We start from the raw sequence: 21,488 nt of genomic DNA on the forward strand, positions 1-21,488 counted from the left end.
TGACCGGAAGGGTTTCAACGCGGAAGAAGGAGGAGGGGAGATGGAGGAGGCCTCAGCTTGGGCCCAAGTCCCAGGTAGAGCAGCCCGGCCTGAGCCGTCCCTCAGGCCTGCTGTCTCCTGAGGCCCAGGGCCTGACCCTTTGGCTCTCACGGCTCTGCCTTGTTGGGGAAGAAGAAGAGGAGGGAGGAGGAGCAGGAAGGAGGAAGGCCTCTGCAAACGTTAACGTCTGGAGTGTGGGACACGTCTCGGATGGCCTCTCAGGTTGGAAGGGAGCTCAAGGGACAGGCTGCACTGCCTCTAGATTTGCCCTTAAGAGACTGTGGACTACAGCTCCCAGAAGCCTCAGCCATGTTGGCCAACAGCCTGGGATTCGGGAGCTGTAGTCCAAAATCTCTAAAGGGCACCGTTGGGACCACTGAATTGTAGAGAGATCTTGAAGCACTTTGAGACTAACTAATGCTGCAAACCTCATTATTCAGTTAGTCTCAAAGGTGCTACAAGATCTCTGGCTTCCAGGGTTATTTTTTTGGACTACACCCCAGAAGCCTCTCCCTCTCTGGCCAACAGCCTGGGATCTGGGAGCGAAGTCCAAAAATCCTTCAAGAGCAGAGTTTGGGAATCATGCACCAGGATGCAATGCTGGGAGACCAAGCATTTTAAAGCCCAGTTACAGTGGTCCCTGGCCTTCCAGGGGTTTGGGACTTCAGCTCCCAGAATCCCAGCTATTGGCCAAGATGGCAGAGGCTTCTGGAGCTGTAGTCCAAAACAAAACCCAACCTTAAAGGCCAGAGATCTTGTACACACCTTTGAGACTAACTGAAAAAGAAGTTGGCAGCATTAGTTAGTCCAAAGGTGCTACAAGGTCTCCCTACAATTCAGTGGTCCCCAAACTGTGCCCTTGAAGATGGCATCTGTCACAAGGGTGCTTTGATTGTGAGTTTGCCTGTAGGGCAGAATGGGGTTGGACTGGATGGCCTCTTGGGATCTCTTCCAATTCTAGCTTCCTCTATTGTCCCTATCCCCTAAGTCAGGGGTGACACAAAGAGCTCTTGAGTGACTGAATCACTCATTTTCCCTCCTGAAAATTAGAATCTAGTTTGTGCAGTGCATTATGTAACTTTAAAGTTCAGTTGTTAAGTTGCCGCACAGTATTTGCGGTTTCATTTGTGGTTCAAAAATGAGTAATTGGAGTTCTTCATTTTCAGATGTGACATACTTTTGTAGAATTGAAAGATATAGCCCTGTTAGTCTGTTGAATCAGTATTTAGAGAGAACTTGATGTAGCTCCTTTGAGATTCACTGAAAATAAGACGTTGGCAGCAAAGCTTTCCTAGGAGGCTTCTGTCTACTTTCTCATTGCAGTTGGAGCTAATAAAAACAAAATAAATAATAATGCAGAGATCTTCAGCACCTTTGAGACTCATTGAAAGAAAGAAGTTGGCAGCAGGAGCTTTCGTAACTAAAGTCTGCCCTCAGGTGCAAACATTGTAGGAGGTGCAAATATTCATCAAACATTTTCTAGATATGGGGCAGAGAAAAAGTAAAGAGTTTTACAGATTGTTTTTTGGCTTTTCACTTCAGATGGATCAGAAACTGTCTCATTTGTGGAGATCTACACTCAGGAGAACCACAACTAAATCCAGAAAGATGGAAGAGCTAAAGAAGATTTGCAAGTATGATGATTGCCAGTTTTCACATAATCTTACTATAAAAGAGCAATTCCTATGTGATAATAAATTAATGTATACACACACACACACACACACACACACACGCACACATGCACACTATATTTAGGCCTAAATGCAGTTGTTAATTTCCACTGGATTGAGTAAACCCATCAAATTATTTGCTAAATGGAGAGTCAGCATATAGATTTCATTCATTCATTGGGTCAGCATTAGTTGGAACTAACAATTGGAGTTCGGCTTTGTAAATGTATGTATGGTGACAGTTCTCCTATTTTCACTCCTGGTTCGCTGTTATGGTATCTATGTAAGTTGAATAATAAGTCTCATTTTATTGAGTGAGTTTTATTTTATGGTTTAGTGTTAAACTTAACTTAAAGTTAACCTTAAAGCAATAAAAGGTGCTTCTAGAAGATCTTGAGTCTTTATTTAGGATCTAGCAGCTGATGTAACAAAACAGCTGAATTATTTTCCTTTTCATGCAGCATTATGTTAGAGATTCCTTAAGATCTCATGATTTATATTTGTTTCTGTATTTATTAACCTGATTTATTTTGCAGGTCTTCTGATGAGCATATTTGTCATGTATATCATCTGCTGATGACACAGCTAAATCAAGAACATGCTGAGATACGTCTTTCAGCATTTCAGATTGTGGATGAACTCTTCACTCGTTCACATCAGTTTAGGACTTTAATTATTTCAAACTTCCAAGAATTATTGGAGCTCACAGTGGAAACAGACTATGATCAACCTCTTCCCCCACCAAATGAAGTAGCACAAAAGCTTAAAACCCTTGCCATTAAGTCTGTCCAAAAGTGGCATGAGCAATATGGAGAGGCCTACAAGAAGCTTTCATTGGGATACTATTTCTTAAAACAAAACAAGAAGGTACATAAATATTTACGTCCATGACTTTAGAGAAAGCTGACTATTTCTCTATGGTTTTCTTCAGGTACTTTACAGAAAGTTGACCTTGTTGCAGGTAAACCGACATGTATTTGCATTTTTAAAAAGTGAAAAGAGTTCTTTATAACAGGCAAAATGACTGTTAGTTAATGAAAGCATTTTTGCATATATACTGACCACAGGTACTAAGATGCTAATTTATTAGTTCAGTATAGGAAAGATGGGCAGTGGGTAATTCTTGGGATGTTTATATGTATGTGTCTTTTTACTAAAAATCTGTGGTCTTTTCTAGTACTTGATTTAAAAGAAAAAAAGTTAAGTATTCCTGAATCTGAATAGCTAAGAAAATTTGGAAACTTCCCAAAAAATGCAGAAATATATGAATAGGTAATCATCTTGGATTATATGGACTTCTTGTACTGTTTCTAGAAAGAGCTTGCCTTGGGAGCTGCTCTGTTTTGAGAATGTGTTTATGCAGCATCTAAAAAGAGAGTGGTAGGAATATCAGAAAGTAACTTTTATGTAGTTCACTCTACGAAATTTACTACTATAAAATATTCACCACTAAAATATGTTATACATGGCCAAATTTCCTCTTTAAAAGATCTAGTATAAAATGTTGCATAATGGAGATTGCAAAACTGTGTGTTTGTTTATTTGTTTTCCTTAATTTGATTTGGTTTTAAATACTGTTATGTAAATGTAATAAAAATAAACATATGCACGGGGGAAAAACATCTAGAATTTTCCAATTCTACTTTAGGTGGATTTTCAAAATATAAGCGCCAGAACTCTAGCTGAAAGGAAGAGAGATGAGGAGAAACAAAAACGTTTGGATAGCATTTACAAAGATAAGGCTAAGAAAGCAGAGAAGGAAATGGAAGGTGAGTGGGGTTTGATGGGAAGTATATTAGACCTTATTCCATTTGGGATTGTCAAATGATACTTTCTCTCCCAAAACTAATTGGTCTTATTAATGATAAATATTTATTTGTATAATGTTTTTAGATGATTGGTAGACTGTAATGTCTTAGGTGTTTATAAGCTACAACAGACAGTAGGGGAAATGAGAGAGGGGCAGGAAAAACAAAGGTCAAGAGAGGCTAATGTGGGAAATCCAGTTACAGAGATTTTAGAAACTTGCACAGCAGATGTCCTGGTAACAAATACATTTCTGGGAACCCCATTCCATCCCCTCTTTTCAAAAGGAAAAAAATAAAAGGAAATATTTCAAAATGTTAATGGATTTTCCTCCTTCCTTTCAACAGAGAGTCCCAGATATGTGCTGCTAACCAAAATAGATGCTAACTAGGCTTTTTATCTCTTTTCCATATAGAGGCATGATATGTCAGGCTGTCCATGTAAAGGTATCTCTAGTGGAGTGACATTTATTAACTTCTTGGTGTCCTGCTCTGGGCCATATTAATGGGCTTTTTATCCCCTCAGAACATCAATAAATGCTGTTACCTTTGTCTGCCCCAAGTCCTTTGTTGTGTTATTTTTAAGAAAAAAGAGGCAAAGTAAACTGGGTTTCTGAATACAGTATTTTTGCAGTAATTTTTGTGTATTAAAAAAATTAGATTACTGGTTTATGGTTTAATATAACCAATATACAGTCAGTTTCTGACTATAGGGGTGAGAGTACCAGCTGTCTCCTTTTGCAGCAGAAAAAATTGCCTTAGCATTAAGTAGGAATTCTTTATTGTCCGTGGCACTATTCTTAAACTATACCATCCAACAGATATGTCCCAAGAAATCCAAACTGTGATGATGGAGATGGAGAATTGTTTCCAGCTGCTAATTCCAGATCCCTTTGACTTCACGGTGAATGACACTGAAACAGTTGATTGGAGGACAGCCAGATTGGACAAAACTATTTCTTCATCTGTGGAAATGGCAAATCAACAGACCCCTTTCCTTCAAGATGATGAGCAGCCTTGTTGCAGCAAAGACATTCCACCTATTTGTCTGGTTCCAAATGCTGATAGCAGAGATTTGAATAGGAAAGTGCAAGACTGTGTAGGCACTGAAGATTGCCTGGAGTCTGAACTGGCTTCTGTTCCTGCTGGTGAAGATAGTGATCATACAACCTTTGTCCGGAGTCATGGTCTTGGTTCTCATAAATACAGGCTTAGCCTTGAAATATCTACAGGTATTTGGGCCCAGTTTAATGTAAATGATAATTGAAGAACATTACATTTAGAACACACCACATTTAGTTGCAAGTTGATTTGGATGTGATAGCTTTCCCTAAAATGCAAGTAAGCATATAATTTAGAATATGTTATTCATCTGCTCCAGCTAGAAAATGTATTTGCTTTACAAATTGCTTTGACATGTCTTGCTGGCATGGGTATGGCTTGGAAATGAGGTCAGTGAAACTTTCTTCCATATCTCCCTTATTTCCCACTGATATTTCGGACACCCTATCATTCACCAGATGGTTATGGTTACAGACCCTGATAGGTAATCCAGATTATTATTATTTTTATTATTATTTATGGTATTTATACCTTGCCCTTCAGCCCTAAAGGCTATCAGAGCGGCTTACAATTATTATTTTTAATTAGATGGGACATAGAGTTTGTATGTATACATTTAAGACAATCCAACCTAAGTAAGAGGCTGTCAGATCATTTTTGTTGAAAATATATAAGTATAATAGATGTAACAGATATATATTTCATTTTATAATTTCATTTTTCTTAATAGATATGAAACTGCATGAGAATGAAGACAATGCAGACATAATAAATAGTGTTGCAGATTCTTGTAAGCTCATCCAAAATAAATTCTTGCCTTCTGTACAGTCTTGGATCCAGGTGAAGAAAACCCCATGTTTTGATTTTAATCTGTGTGCACTGTATGTGATATGTATATATAATATTTTAACCCCTCTGGGCCCTGAATGAAGTTCAGTATTGCCTCACTAACAGCACAGTATACAAAGGGATCTTGTAGCACCTTTGTGAAAAGGGTTGCATCTATGCTGTAGAAATAATGAATTTTGGAACTAAGTGCTGTCGCTCCATCTTATGGCATTCTGGGATTTCATAGAATCATAGAGTTGGAAGAAAGGGCCATCAAGTCCAACCCCCTGCCATGCAGGATCACAGAATCAAAGCACCTCGACAGATGGCCATCTAGCCTCTGTTTTAAAATCTCCAAAGAAGAAGACTTTGATTCCAAGGGAGTGTGTTCCACCGTCAAACAGCTCTTACAGTCAGGAAATTCCTCCTAATGTTGAGGTGGAATCTGTTCTCCTGTATTTTGCATCCATTGCTCCGCATCCTGTTCTCTGGAGCAGCAGAAAACAAGCTTGCTCCCTCCTCAATATGACATCCCCTCAAATATTTAAACAGGGCTATCATATCACCTCTTAAGCTTCTCTTCTCCAGGCTAAACATACCCAGCTCATCATAGGGTATGGTTTCTGGAATTTTCACCATTTTGGTTGCCCTCCCTTGGACACACTCCAGCTTCTCAACTTCCTTTTTGAATTGTGGTGCCCAGAACTAGACCACAGATTTGTAGTTTGGCAAGGTCTTTAGCCTTCTCCGTCAAAGAGTGCTGGTGCCTCACAAAACTACAACTGTCAGGATTCTTTAGGGTGGATCCATGGCTGTTAAAGTAGTGTTAAAGTTGCATTATTTGTGCAGTGTGGATGCACCCTAACTGAGAGAAAAAAGTTGATAGCATTGGCTTTCATAGACTTCAGTTTATTTCATCAGATGCATGAGATGCTACAAGATCTCTTTGCATACTGATCTAGACTAACATGACTACAGGTATGTCTTTCAATTCTGACAGCACAGTGTTACTTTTAGGGACTTTCAGTGTGACATTTTATGAGGTGTGACAAGTGAACTTATTTATTTCTGGGAGGAGTTCAGTATTTCATGATAGGTGACAAAGTTACTGTGTGCCTGCAAGTGATTTCCAGATTATGGCAACCGTAAAACAACCTATCATGGTTTTCTTGTCAAGATGCGTTCAGAGGAAGTTTACCTTCCTATGAAAATATATGATACCTCTGTGTTCACCCAGTGGGTTTCTGTGGCTGATCAGAGGTTCAAACGCTGGTTTCCAGAATCGTAGTCCAGTGCTCCAACCACAACACCACACTGGCAAAGGAGACATTGATGAAATAGAAATGACAAATTACCGTATATACTCGACTATAAGTTGACCTTATGTATAAGTCGAGGGCAGGTTTTGGGGGCATAATTATAGATTTTGATATGACCCATGAATAAGTTGATGGTAAAACTATTTGTCACAAGTGTTAGGAGGAAATATAACCAGTCACTTAAGGGATTACCTTTTTTCTATTTGCTACAAAGTAGCTTCCAATAAACACATTTGTATATGATTTTGCTTGACTTAAAAACTGTGCCCAGGATAAGAACCAAATGCGCCGTGCTGGCACCGATTTTAGGGTTAGGAACCGCGTGGCAACCGCATGGTCCCTAACCCTAATGTAACAATGGTGGCATCCCGTGAACACGGGCGCGCCATTGTGATGTAAGCACCTCGCGGCATTCACATGTTGCCGCTTATCGCTTATGTCATGAATGTGCCATTGATGCACTCATGACGTCCGCCCTGCAGCGCAAAAAAACCCTGGTTTTTCCAAGTTCTTTTTCCTCCAGAGGGAAGCCACACAGTTTGACGGCTGTGGCTTCCTTCCGGAGGGAATTAGGCTGCTGGTAGGCTGCCCTTTTGGGGTGGTTTGTCCCGCGCCCATGTGATACTAGTAATATACTTCCAAGAGTGTGAATTAATCATTCTTAGTTGAACTTTTTTTAAAGATCAAATCCTATGGAGGTTACTGCACTAGCTGCTATTCCACTTTTATTGCTCTGGCTGCCTCCAGTTGCATTCTGGGGTTTGTGGTTCAGTGAGACCTAAAAGCTCTCTGACTGAGAATTCTAAACGTCACTCCCTATATTGCAAATCCCAAAATGCAGCAGGCAGCATCCAGAGCAGTAAAAGTGGAATAGCAACACTACTGTATAAGAGTATAGTGCAATAATCTCCAAAGCCTACACCTGTTCATTCATCTACAGACCATTCACCTAAGGGAGGCAAACAAAACAAATACAAATCTCAAAACCACTCCTAGGAAGACTTAGTTTCCAGCCTGATTATGAAAGGATATGTGGGTAAGAGAGAGGGGAAGGAAATGGGAGCAAAAGCAAAGAGCAGTCCTCTAGTTCCATCCTATGTGGAATTCAAGGGAATAGTTCTGATACTGCTTCACTGTATTCCATAATGTTCGGTTTATTTTTCTTGGACAGAAGAATGTGACAGAATGCTTTTTAAAAAGAACGATTTTAAAATAATTTTATTAATGTATTTATATATTTTATATTAAGTGTTTATATCCCACTTGTGGAAAATTTTTTTTCATAGGATGGCTGGGGTGTGACATGAGAGTTTGATGTTGGAAGAATTTTTATTTTTTAAAAAGCAAGGTCTAGTGTAAACCTACCATTCATTCATTCATTCATTCATTCATTTGTGTCCCACCTTCTCTCTAAATTGGGACTCAAGGTGGCTTACAGTTTAAAAGAACAATACAGTGAGTCCTTGGTTTCCGCTGGAGTCTGGCTCTAGGGACCCCTGTGGATAACAAAATCCATGGATGCTCAAGTCCCATTCTATACAATGGCACAGTAAAATGGTATCCCTTATATAAAATGGCAAAATCAAGTTTTGATTTTTGAAATTTAAAAGAAAAAGCTCAGGCCATGAATGGTTGAATCTGTGGATACAGAAGGCTGACTGTACAGGTAAAAACGTACATTATGTCTGAACCAGAGTACCTTCTTAAGTACAATGATTTACCAAGATGTTTCAATTTAATGAAAATTTTAGTACAGTTAATTAGCTCTGTCTGCCAATAGTAGACTTCAGATAGGAGATAATAGATTGTCCTCTAAGCATCTACTCAGAATTTAATTCTATTTAAAGTTGTTAGTCCAGAAAATACTCTGGTTTCTCTTCAGATCTTATAAATCTCTCACCTTTTATAGAAAATATGAACAAACTGACTGCAAATCATATACAAATAATGCAAATCACTATCTTTTTTTCCTGTAGCATGCCCATTGTATAGGTCCTTTGGATATGTATCTAAGTAAGCTAAATAATTATCATTTTATACTTTCAGTTGTTCACAAGGGCTGGAATAAGTGATGATCATCTAAGACAAGCCATTGATCTCAAGAACAAGTTGGAGACTGCTATGAAAAAATATAAGGAAATGAATATTAATTTTAAAGAGAGGAAGAGGAAAGTGGTGAGTAGTGCTAAATAATTCTAAAGTTTGTTAATGGGAGAATATTTGATTTGTATGCCAAAGTAAATATATTTTCTCAGTATGTCATGCTTTTATTGCATATCTGGAAATCAGTAGGGTTTCCAAGGTATTGTATATACTTGTTTGGATTATCCTGACCTAAATAAGTCTCTCTACACATTTAATAAAAAAGGTTGTACAGTGTATTTTAACTTTCTGTATATCAATGATTTTGATTTAATTGTTTATATGTCTTTTTAAATGGCAGAATGTATTTTTGTTTTGTTAAGCTTCATTTTGATTAAAGCTTAGCATTATGTGAAAATATTTATGGACAATAAGATAATGCTAAATATGAAGTGGTGTGGAAGCCAAGATGGGATGACAGATTGCTGCAAAAAACTAATGAGTGAACTCTACTACATGCATTAGATTGTTGTCCTTTTTGGCAATGACTAATTTCACTTCTCATATGTATTTGGGTTCTTTCATGCATCACAAATTATTCCGAATCATCATGCAATAATTAGACTTTATGGAGACTTTTTAAAAACAACTTCAGTTATTTATATAAAGTCTAAGCAAGTTTTCGATTATAGCAAAGTTTGTACCTTATACAAAACAAATGGAAAACATCATGTTAAAGATATACACGAAATATCCAGCTAAGCTTAGATTAAAATGAAGATTCTTCTTTGTGGTCTCTGTGTCTCACACAACTACATTTCACATATGCGCAGATAAGTTCACCGAACGTTTCAGAGCTGATTAGTTTTTTAGAAGATAACCTTACCCTTCTAGAGTGGCCATATAAATAGTGTCAGGAGGCTATTTCCCTCAATTCCTTTTTGTGCATTATGCAATTCATTTTGGTACTTCAGAAATTGAGGTGCTCTTCATTTTCAAAATCTTCTTTTCATCAACATCAATATGCATGGTCTCCAAGGTCTTATTTATTGTACCTCGTGTGACTGAAAAATTCCTCATGCAGATAGATGCCCATGACCGCTGCCTCTTCTGCCTTGGAGAAGACCACCAGGTGAACTCATCCTCAGTCTGCCAGGTTTTTACCAACCAGAACCTGAAGAACCAACTCTCTCAGTTTCATACTCATTGCTCTAGGAGCAATCATTGAAAGTAACTGAACAAGCAGCCAAGAATTGACCTCTTTACACAGTATACACTTTTTCTCTTAGCAGTGCTCAGTTGCATCAGTGTTGGGGGCCCCTTCAACCTCTTTAATGCCCAACCCCCAGAAGATGCATCTACTCCATTGCCCTCCTCTCAGAAAGATCCAGAGTTATGGTCACACCACTAACTCCAAGCTGATCCATCCAGATCACGAGTCTGGTAAGGGCCATATGAGTTCACCCCCTCTGTGTTTGTGAAAAAGGCTAGGAAATATAAACTAGCTCCAGAATACTTGGTCCTATGCTCAGCATCCATGGTATTACTGATACCATGCCACCTCTTGAATTTGTCTGGCCCTGCCCCATGTCATGGGGAATTTGATGATGACCACCCCATCCAAGAGGTAATCCAGATTCACTCTGGACAGTCTTTCATGGAACAACTTCAAGATTCAGAGCCCAGGCAATAATCCTGGGTCGCAGCATACCAACCATCTCATTTGCCAACCCAGCAACTGACGTTATCACCCTGTCAAGATTAACTTTAAAACTGAGTGGGCTCACCCTCCAGCATCCAGCTGACTCCTACTAGGGCCTGACCTATTAGGACTATGCAAGGACATCACTACCACTCTCACTCTTTTTAGCCCCCTGGGCTTTCGCTGCAACACAGACAAGTCTCACTTGATTCCAACACAATCCTTTCTTACATAAGAGCAGTCCTCGAATCTAGATTAACCCAGGGATTTCTTCCCTGGGACTAACTCATCATCACCTTCCTCCTCTTGCTCATACTCAGGTCCCAGCAACCTTGATAATGAAGCTGCTTGATTATGCTTGCACCCCTTCAGACCATGCTTCAGACTATGTCGGATTATGCTTCTTACCCTTCTAGTTCCTCCACCATTTCAACCTTAGATGGGATCCTTCTCACAAAATACTACAGATCCCGTCCCATATTACACACATATTCCCAATGGTGATCCAGCTTCAACAAGCTGACCAAGGATTGTGGAGTCAAAGGCTTTCATGGCCTGCATCCATAGTTTTTTGTGGGGTTTTTGGGCAATGTGGCCATGTTCTAGAAGAGTTTCTTCCTGACGTTTCACCAGCATCTGTGGCTGGCATCTTCAGAGATCTCTGAAGATCAGGAAGTCAGAATAGTCCCCTTGGACTCTGCCTCTCAACCACTCTGAATGCTAACTTCAGCCAGACATTACTAGAGAGCATGCTTACTGTGTGGGACTATACATGCAGCATTCCTACTTACTTCTAAGTCAGGAAAAGAGGTTAGCTAGGCAGCACTGATTACTGCAGAAGAATAACACTCTTGGAGAGAAAGGAAATGGGGTCCAATTTGTTTCAAGCGGCAGGGGCATCTTGCACTTGGAATAAAATTGGCCTTAAGTGAATCTTAAAGCAACACTTTGTTTGGATTTAGATGTTCATTGTCTTGTCTGTCTTCTGTACACAAACTTTGCCTTTCTTCCAGTTCTGGGCAGTTCTACCTTTCTGTTTTAAATGGTGTCATTTGAGAAGTAACACTTGCTTATACATCAAAAGCGATTACATAGTATAAGATGCTGAGCAGAACAAGTAAACAGATGAAACGATTTAGGATATTCTTTAAGCCTTTTACAAGGTTCATGTGTAGCTCCACCTTGTGGAAATGTTGTGTAAATATGGATCAGGTTTTCTGGAATGTGCACCCAGTACAGCTTTTGAATATACAGTGGACCCTTGTTATGCGCTGGGTTTGGTTCCAAGATCCCCCGTGGATAACAAACTCCGTGGATGCTCAAGTCCCATTAAATATAATGATATAGCAAAATGGTGTCCCTTATAAAAAATGGAAAATCAAGGTTTGCTATTGGAAATTTATACTTTTTTAGAACATTTTCAAACCGTGGATGCTTGAATCCGTGTATAAAAAATCCGTGTATAAGGGCCGACTGTATAAAACCTGGGTGCCGTATATACTTCACTATAACCCGACCTCATGTATAAATTGAGGGCAGGTTTTGGGGCAAAAATTATGGATTTTGATATGACCGGTGGATAGGTTGAGGGTAAAACTTAGGGATATGTAACAAATGATGCAATTAATAAAGCAAAGGAAAACGATGTCAAAGAATTTGCACAATTCCAGCAGGCATGTTTATGATCATACTACATGGATGAAACAGTAGAAGGGGGTTGGGTCAGTACTTCCAAGATACACTCTTGCCTCTCATTAGGGTATGGTTCCTTTTTTAAAAATAAGTGTTAAAGTACAGTACTTACATTGATACATGGATAAGTCGACAGAGGTTTTTTGGGTCAATTTTTTGACTAAAATTTTTAGACTTATATATGAGTATATATAGTCATTAAATTGCTGTATAGATGTTGAAATCAGGAAAGTTGTTTTTTTCTCAGAGAAATATGTACTGTTGGTCTTCCCCATACACAGGGGATTCGGTCCGCCCCCCCCCCCCACATTGGGAAAACCGCTTATGCTCAAACCCCATTTATTTTGATGGGGGAGCGTTTCTGTGTACGGTGCAGCACTCACACCATGGGTGCGCACACCATTGTATTCCCAGTGGCTTAACCTTCCACGTAAGGTTAAAGCCACGTATGGCACCGGCACACTGTATGTAGAATTTAATCAAAAAGGTAATTCATGGCAAGATAATCTGCAAAATATAAGAGGTAGAACAATAATTTCTACTTTTTTGTGTTTTAAACATACAATAATTGGGTTTTTGTATAACTCATTAGTCAATGAAGTACTCTAACAATACTTTATTGTACAACAGCTCAATCATGAAGGGGGAAAGTGTCAAAATGCTGATGTCTATCAGCTATCTCAGATTATCACAAAATCATCCTTGAAATTCTTCCCCCACCCTCAGCATACAATACTGACATACTGATCTGGTTATTTAGCAATATTATAGAGCATTTACTTTTTGAGTTCCTTATAAGACCAGCAACATACAAGTGCAATTAAAAATGATAAAAAACTATATTTGTGTCTTGAACACAAGAAATTCCTGTGTCCTATGTGATCTATTGCAATTTTAAAGATACTGAAAACCAGCCTGTTTACTGGTTTGTTAATATGGCATTTACATTTATGATGTAAAATATACAGAATAGACAACGCTGTATAATCTCTGTCTCTCTAAGGTACCTTGTTGTGCTTTAATTGTCAATCATTTGAGGAGGTTTTTATACTCAATTAATGAATGCTGTGTGATTTGGCTACACAAATTGTGCTTTCCTCCATTTAAGATGACTTGACTATATTTTACGTCATGGCTGAATTCAAAATGCATTCGCATAAAGTTGCACATATAAATTGGTTCCACTGCAGTAAGTATTAATTCCTTGGCCAAAAATACTCTCTCCTATAGGAAAAAAAATATTTAGTTGGCTGTGAGTAGATGCACATGAAATATGGTATGATGGAATAATTTGCAAGATCTTCCAGTGAGGTTATTAGCATATAAATAGCAGATGCAATGACGACCATCACAGCTGAGTACATTTAATTTTTAGTTTATAAGACAGAATGGGTTTTTAAATGCATAGTCATCAAGCCTGCTGAAAGACAAATGAAGTTTAGACTTCACTTATCTGAGGATACCTTACATCATGTTAGAGAAAGAGAATCTGAGCCTGCCACACAGCCATAGCTGGATGAAGATGATTTCTTGGGATAAGGGAAAGTAATGATTGTGTTGGTATAACTGCCAATTTGGTTGCAAAATTCTAAGAATCCCAGATTTAGTGAGCTGATAGCTTCCTTATTTGTTTTCCCTCTACATATATCATCACCACAACTGCCATCACTACCCTTCTGCTGCCTGAAGATGGGCAAGCTGGTCTTTTGAGCCTATTTTGTCTGTAGGTGCTTATGCCAACACTTGTGCACAATACTAGGGCTTTAAGTCAAGTCAAAGGTGCAAGCATTGTAGTAGGAAGAAAAAGCTGGAACATCATCGAACAATACTTGGCATCCATCTGGTGACATGCCAGGAAGAACAATTCAGTATGAAGCACAAAATGTACAGTCGGCCCTTCTTATACACAGATTTTTTTATACACGGATTCAAGCATAAACGGTTTGAAAATGTCTAAAAAGTATACATTTCAAATATCAAACCTTGATTTTCTATTTTTTATAAGGGACACCATTTTGCTATGTCATTATATTGAATGGGATTTTAGTATACATGGATTTTGTTATACACGGGGGATCTTGGAACCAAACCCCAGCATGTAACAAGGTTCTACTGTATTTACATTTTTGTAATATTTAGCATTCCACTAGCAAAAACAAAGGTTTGTGATATTTTTTTTTAAAAAAGCTACATTGACAGATTTCACTAGGAAAGATACTAGATAATGGCTGTTTAAGAAGTGCTGTTGTATAATTGAATCACAGTGCTGGGAGAAAAATAAGTCTAAATATACAGAAGCAAACTTATGTACCATTTAAGCAGTTGTTTGCTATAGCTTAAAGTGGCTAATAAAAGCCAGTTCACTCTTTACTTTAGTCCTCAATTTCTTTCCATCCTCATTTAAACCTGCACACTCAGCGGAGCAAATTTTGGATAGGAATGGCATTCTTTAGAACTTCTTGAATGTAAGTAAAGCCTTTCCTCATTAGTTTCACATCCTGTTTCTCACAGTGACCAGCCAGATGCTATGGAAAGTCCAGAAGCAGAACATGAGGTTCCCTTGCTTCTGTTCCCCAGAAATTGGTGTTCAGAGGCATGCTGCCAAGTGATCTTGGAGGTCATGGCTAACAGTGGGAATGACTGTTACTAGCCTTATCCATCTGGTCTCCTTTTTAAATCCATCTAAGCCGCTGGCTATTACTATATCTTGTGGTTGTGAATTCTGCAATTTATGTACTGTGTGAAGAAATCCCCCTTCTCCCTGTTCTGAATCTCCCACCATTCACTTTTGTTGGATGGCGGCAGGTTCATAAATCATAGGGGAGAGAAGAAAACCTCTCTTTTCTCTCTTCCTCTCCCCCTCCACCATACATAATTATACCACCTTTTAATATACTGTAATTCCTTGCTTGTGTCTGCCCCAAAACAAAATTCTGAATTTAATAATTGTGAAGGGAGGAGTTGGGCAAGCCTGGTTGGTGCCAGCCAGTCTCATCTGTGGGAATGCTGTTGGGAGGGAGGTCCTATAGGGAAGAAAGGATACAAAACAGAAGGCAGAGGGGGAAAGATGGCATAGAGATAGGGAAAAGTTGTAATAGAGATAGGACAATGAGTCTGGGCAGAGGTGTTGTTGAGTGTTTGTGCAGGATGCGTGGGCCAAACCAGGTGACACCCTAAGAAGGGGTGATAGCACTGCTCCCCTAACATCGGCAGAAACAGACAGTGGCATTTACCAACATCCCTGTAAAATGCTGGAGCTCAGTGAAAGAGAAGGTGGGGGGCAAGGCTTCTCCTTCCTCTTCCCACTGAGCCTCAAAGGAGTGGGGTGAGGCTCAGTGGGCAGAGAAAAGAGAAACCTGACTTGCTCACAGTGAGCAAAGTGAATGGATGGGAGGGGTTGTGATGCCTGTAGTCAAGACAAGAGTAAAGGGCATCTGGAACTGAAACTCACCCCTACCCCATGGTCTTTGAAACAAAGATGGATGTGATGAATGAATGAGTTTGGTTTTATAAGGAGGAGCTAAGCTAGATTTGTGTGGTCCTGTACATGTTGTTAGACTAGAGCTCCCATCAGCCCCAGCCAGCCTAGTCAGTGATTGAGGAATGCTAGGATAGCATCTGGAGGGCCCTACAATTCTCATCCTAGTGCTAAACTCTGAATGCCACAGAGGCAATCAGAGAGCATAACATGGGCTTTCTTGCTCTTGTGAGCCCAGTCTGCATATTGTGGGAAGGGTGTGTGTTGGGGAAAAAAGTTTTTAAATATAAGTTTTTTTAAAAAAATAACTGTTTTTGTTTGTTTGTTTTAACTAGTATTTTTTTGCAGGGGGATTTGTATCATTAATGCATCAATATATGACTACCTCAATATACAGGGCCGGCTCATCCATATAGGCGAACTAGGCAGCCACCTAAGTCGGCAAAATTTAGGGGTGGCTTGGCGGCTTTTTTGTATAAGTTTTTGCATAATTAAACAATATTAAAGTCAAAACTCATTACATTTTGAGTAATTCTCAGTACTATGATGACAGATTGGAACCTAGGCTTTATGTCATGTTTAGCTTTAACAAATGAAAAAGTGGAAATCAAGGGGTGAAAATAATTTTATGAGGGGCGACAGGGGTGTCAAAATATTTCTTGCCTAGGGTGGCCAAATACGTAGAGCCGGCCCTGTCAATATATCACTAAAACTACATCCATGCTGCAGAAATAATCCAGTTTGACACCACTTTAACTGCCATGGCTCAGTGCTATGGAAGTCTGAGAATTGTAGTTTTGTGAGAGATCTAGCCTTCTCTGTTAGAGAGCTTTAGTACGTCAACAAAATACAAATCCCAGGATTCCATAGCATCGAGCCATATCAGTTAAAGTGGAGCCAACCTGGATTATTTTTGCAGTGCAGATGCAGCTTTCATTAGAAAATTAAGTAGCAAAATGCTGGTCAGATGTTATGGCCATTAGCTTAACTCATAATTGTCCTAAAAAGCACTCTTAAAGCAGGTTGTTTTGGCTGAACCTATGTTAATTGAATTATTTGTTTCTGGATGACATTTCTTTATAAAATAAAGTGATTAAAAAGAAGCAACTGACATTGGATACTGGTCTAACAGTGAGCAACTGCCACTAAGCAGATAAAGTTAACATGTTTAAATTTAAATACTCATTGTTGCAGTAAGAGGGTTTGAAAATAGTAATAGTAACTAGATTTTTTTAAAAAAAATATGAAGACACAATTTAAAAAACCAGGGGTGTTTTTTAAAGTCATTTAAACCTGCCAACCCTGGTCTGGGGGGAAAGTTGAATAAGGTTTGGGAAGCCATAAATGATTAAATAGTTCAGGGGTTAAGTCTGATTGTGTATTAATAAACTCCTATTTGTTCATTCCTTTTTACAACTGTGTCTAACTAATTCCTGACAAGTTTTGATTGGAAATCTGGTCATACTTATCTAGCTGTATCCGCTGAACAGCACATCCACTGGTGGAAATAGATATCCACTGGTGGACACGGACTTAGATATCACCTTGACATAGTTATCACCCACGTGCTCCATCTAGGGAGAGAACTTTAGGAGGAAAAGGTCAAGGTGAGGGGTAAGAGTCCATGCTTTTTGAAGTCCAGGGCCAGCCTGGAGAAGGGGAACAGTACTCTTTTCTTGTAGAGGAATTACACCACCTCTCTAACCACTTCAGTTGTCCTTTACTGCGTTTTTCCAGCCCTACAATAACCTTTGTGATATGTGTTGGCCAGAACTTTGCATATTATTATATGATTGCTATATAAACTTGTATAAAGGCATTATTTTCATCCTAATAATTTCTAACATGAAATTTGCCGTTTTCACAGCCGCTACATTCTGATTCAGAATTTTTATTGAGCACTGCACTATGACCCTGGCATCTCTTTCCTAGTTAGCCACTGCGAGCTCAGACCTCATCATTGTATGTGTGAGCTTAAGATTTTTTACCACAGTGCATTACACTTAGGTACATTCAACCTCCTTTGCTGTTTTATTACCAGCTCACCCAGTTTGGAAAAGTCCATTTGGAATTCCTTTGCATCTTCCTAGTGAGTGGAAGGGTAGCCAGATTTTCAAATGGCTACCATGTCAGGCAGAGTTAAGAGGGAAGTGGATAACTGCAGAGAGGATTGAAGCTAGTACTATCAGAAGCTACTAGTCATAATGGGAATATACATATACTCACCGCACTAGCAGATTCAATGTGCTTCTGTGTGCTGAGGAGCTTGTGTGGGGGGTGTTCAGTTCCACTTGTATCCTGTTGTCGGTGTCGCATAGCCAACTGCGTCAACAGAATGCTGGCCTAAACGGGCCTTTCGTCTGATCCAGCAGGGCTCTTCTTATGCACCAAATCATTGAGAAAATTTAAAAGCAGTGGTTCTAATACAAATCCTTGGAGAATTCCTTTTTGTAACTTTTCATTGTGAGAATTATCCATTTATTTTCCCTCACACCTTTTAGTTCTATAACCTGAAGAGGAACTTTTTCCCTATCTCATAATTAAGGGCCAAAACAGATGACCATAAAGGAACAGCTTCACACTGCCCCTTTGAACACCGGATCAGGGCACGCCATGGCCCCGATCCGGCATTTTTCTGGCCCAAAAAGAAGCAGCAAAATGCCGCTCCTTTTGGGGGGCGGAAAAAATATGCTCTTTCAGTGTTTCAGCGGTGGCTTTTTAGTGTTTCTACAGTGCAGTGCATGGCACAGAGCACCATATGCCACCCGCTGTGTGGTCAGTGGGACGACATGACACAGGCTTGGCGTCGGCGTCTGAGTGTGCACTGTGTGTACATCATGCCCCCATGCCACCCCAAAGTCGGCGTTTTTTGCTGGTCTGTTTTGGCCCTTAAGTTTACTTAACAGTTTGGAAGGATGGACTTCATCAAAATAATTTTCAAAAGTCCCTGAATGCAGTTTATGTACTGGATCACCCAAGTAAACATGCTGTTTGACAGTCTCACAATACTCTCACGGTTTTGTGAGGTGGGCATTACCTTTTAAGAAAGCATGGCTGATTCTTCTTCAACTAAATTTCTTCTTCTTTATGCATGATAATTTTAATAATATTTCCCACAGGTTTAACCAGATAATTTTTAGCCAATTATTACAAGCTAAAGTCTCAGCATTTAACTTAAATCATCAAATCACTATGTAGAGAGATCTTGTAGCACCTTTGAGACTAACTGAAAGAAAGAAATTGGCAGCATGAGCTTTCGTAGACTTAAGTCTACTTCCTCAGATGCATTTGGTGAAGTGGAAACCCTGAAACAGATCTATATATGCCATTAATGTGTAAGAATGTCAATTCAAATTCAAAATCCTATCTGTGTAGAAATGGTGGCAAGTCCAGTTTTAACAATGGTGATTGCTGAACAAAGGCGGAAGAAACTAGCCTGTGGGTGAGAAGAAAGGTGAGATGTGATGAACAGGTCAAGGGTGCCCTCATGTGGATGGGGATTAGATAGTGTTGAAATGTGTGTAATGTGCCAAGAAGCCATTATCTTTGTTCAACCCACTGCTGATGAATTGTAGTGTGTGGATGAATTCCAGTTCTGCTAGTTCTCTTTCCAATCTACCTTTGTAGTTCTTTTGTTCAAGGACTGCTGTTCTGAGGTCTGAGATGGAATGCCCAGGAAGACTAAAATGTTCTGCCACTGGTTTTTATGTATTCCCATTCCTAATGTCTGATTTATGTCCATTTATGCTCTGGCGCAGGGACTGGCCTGTGTGCCTTCATCACACTGAAGGGACTCAACATTGGGCAAACAGATCAGTCTCTGTACCAAAGTATAAATTTCAATCTCCCTGGGCATTCCATCTCAGACCTCAGCACAGTGGTTAGTTTCTGGGCAAAATACAAAATATTGTTTATTACCTTTAAAGCGTCACATAGTTTGAATTGAAAACTGATCCAAGTTACCTATGGGATCCTCCCATATAATCTTCCCTGTATACTAAGGACTTCTGGGGGACAAGTGCTTCAACTGGCCAGAACTAGACTAGTAACTGTCACCCAGAGGGCATTTTCTTCAGCCACAACCCTAGACTGTGGAATGACCTGCCAGGAAAGATTCAACAGCTAAATTTAAAATCTCTTCCAGCAGGCTTACCCAATCAATTTTAAACTATGAATTTCAAATTAGTATATTTTAATTTATGTTGGATGGTTTTAATATGTCTTATGCTTATGTGCTTTAACAATAATTTAGCAGTGTGTCTACAGTGTTTAAGTGATTTCATGTGTTTTAATCTATTTTGTACCCTATCTTGACATTTAGTAAGAGGAGATGAGCAATAATTAAATAAATAAATAGTTTTGTCTAAATAGCTAAGTAAATCTGGTTGTTATTCTCAAAACCCATATTGTTCAAGCTTTTGGTGGTCAGATTTATAAAACATCATTTATCTCATTGTCTGTGACAATTAGAAATGATCACCAGCTGCTCTGGCACTGAACTTTTTACAAACTAATTTGAAAGTGTTTTTTTGTGTGGATTGGTGGATTTAATATTGTTTTTAGGCTAGTAACTTGGTTCTTTGCAAGATTGTTTTGATGCATATGTTGAATCTTATGTAGAATGAATCTTACATGAAGAATTTGTATCATGGTTAGGAGGATAGTGACTATTCAAAATGTGTAAGCATTTAGTAAGGCAGTAAACTACTATACAAATATAATGCTTTATATAATTATGATATGAAGATACAGCTGAAATGTAACTGCACCAGCGTGCAATTGACTGTTGTCTATTGCACAGTAATGAAACAGTTTTTAAAAACATCACTTTCATAATCTGAAGCTTTGTGTGTACGTGTGTGCGCACACTCATGACTGCTTCTATTCTTATTGCTACATTTTAAAATGCCTTCCTGTTCTTTTAAATTAGTGGTGGTTTAATAAGATTTACTTATTTAATTTGTTTTAACTTTTATATCATTGTAGTTTTTAAATGAACTCTGTTTCAGTTTTTGCTATAAACTGTCTTAGGTCCCATGTTGAGAGAAAAATGGACTATAAAACTGACACGTACAGTTGCTCAAATTAAGCCATATATTGACAAGTAGCAACTCTTTAAAATAGACTAGTCTTACTTAAACTACCATTTAGATCAAGCTTTTAGATTTTGAGTATAAATGTACATCCCCAAAGCATTTGAATTGATTATCAATATGTTCTACTCCAGTCACATTTAAACAGGTATTTATGTGTGGCTAGGTACATCAAGATAGGCAAGAATAATTAAAAACATCTCCTATTGAAAAAAGCTCAGCGTGGATAGATAAAACTTGCAGCTCTACTTGGAGGTAGTTCTACAGAAATTCAGCAGGTGATGCATATGTTGAAGCCTGAATTGTGTGTAACTTGTTGACTCATGAATTACCTTGATGTACCATTTCTTATGAATTGGTTTTGTGACATTCTTTAAGTAAACACAGCTAATGATATGATCACATTCTGAGAGACCTGTAGCTTTCAGTTAGTGGAAGGAGTGCACTAGTTGTTTGAGTGGAATAGAAACCTAATATTATTCACATAAACCTGGTACTTGCAGTGGAGCCTTAGATCTGAGGCTTTTCTGGTTATGCTTTACTGGTCTTGCTTTAATAATGGAAAGGATGAATGCCCAGTATTCGAAATGGAAATGACAATTGCTCTTTAAATTCAGTTGTGATAAGTTGCCATCCTGTATTAATTCCCATTATATGCCTTTCAAAACCAATTACCTTTGTTTATAAATGAAGGAAATACGGTTTGTTTAAAATG

At 38.8% G+C, this 21,488-nt stretch overlaps 1 protein-coding gene across 1 annotated transcript in view; it reads left to right on the top strand.

Annotated features, from left to right (window-relative positions):
- Positions 1 to 249: 249 nt before the first annotated feature.
- Positions 250 to 21,488, top strand: part of UVSSA (UV stimulated scaffold protein A) — a 64,104-nt gene continuing 42,865 nt past the window's right edge. The window contains exons 1-7 of the mRNA XM_042458432.1: positions 250 to 261; positions 1,582 to 1,673; positions 2,249 to 2,579; positions 3,361 to 3,481; positions 4,339 to 4,749; positions 5,310 to 5,419; positions 8,773 to 8,901. Coding sequence (XP_042314366.1) covers positions 250 to 261; positions 1,582 to 1,673; positions 2,249 to 2,579; positions 3,361 to 3,481; positions 4,339 to 4,749; positions 5,310 to 5,419; positions 8,773 to 8,901 — 1,206 coding nt within the window. The remainder of the gene's footprint in view (positions 262 to 1,581; positions 1,674 to 2,248; positions 2,580 to 3,360; positions 3,482 to 4,338; positions 4,750 to 5,309; positions 5,420 to 8,772; positions 8,902 to 21,488) is intronic.

Source organism: Sceloporus undulatus, chromosome 3 (assembly GCF_019175285.1).
Source record: "Sceloporus undulatus isolate JIND9_A2432 ecotype Alabama chromosome 3, SceUnd_v1.1, whole genome shotgun sequence".
In the NCBI taxonomy this organism is placed as follows: Eukaryota; Metazoa; Chordata; class Lepidosauria; order Squamata; family Phrynosomatidae; genus Sceloporus; species Sceloporus undulatus.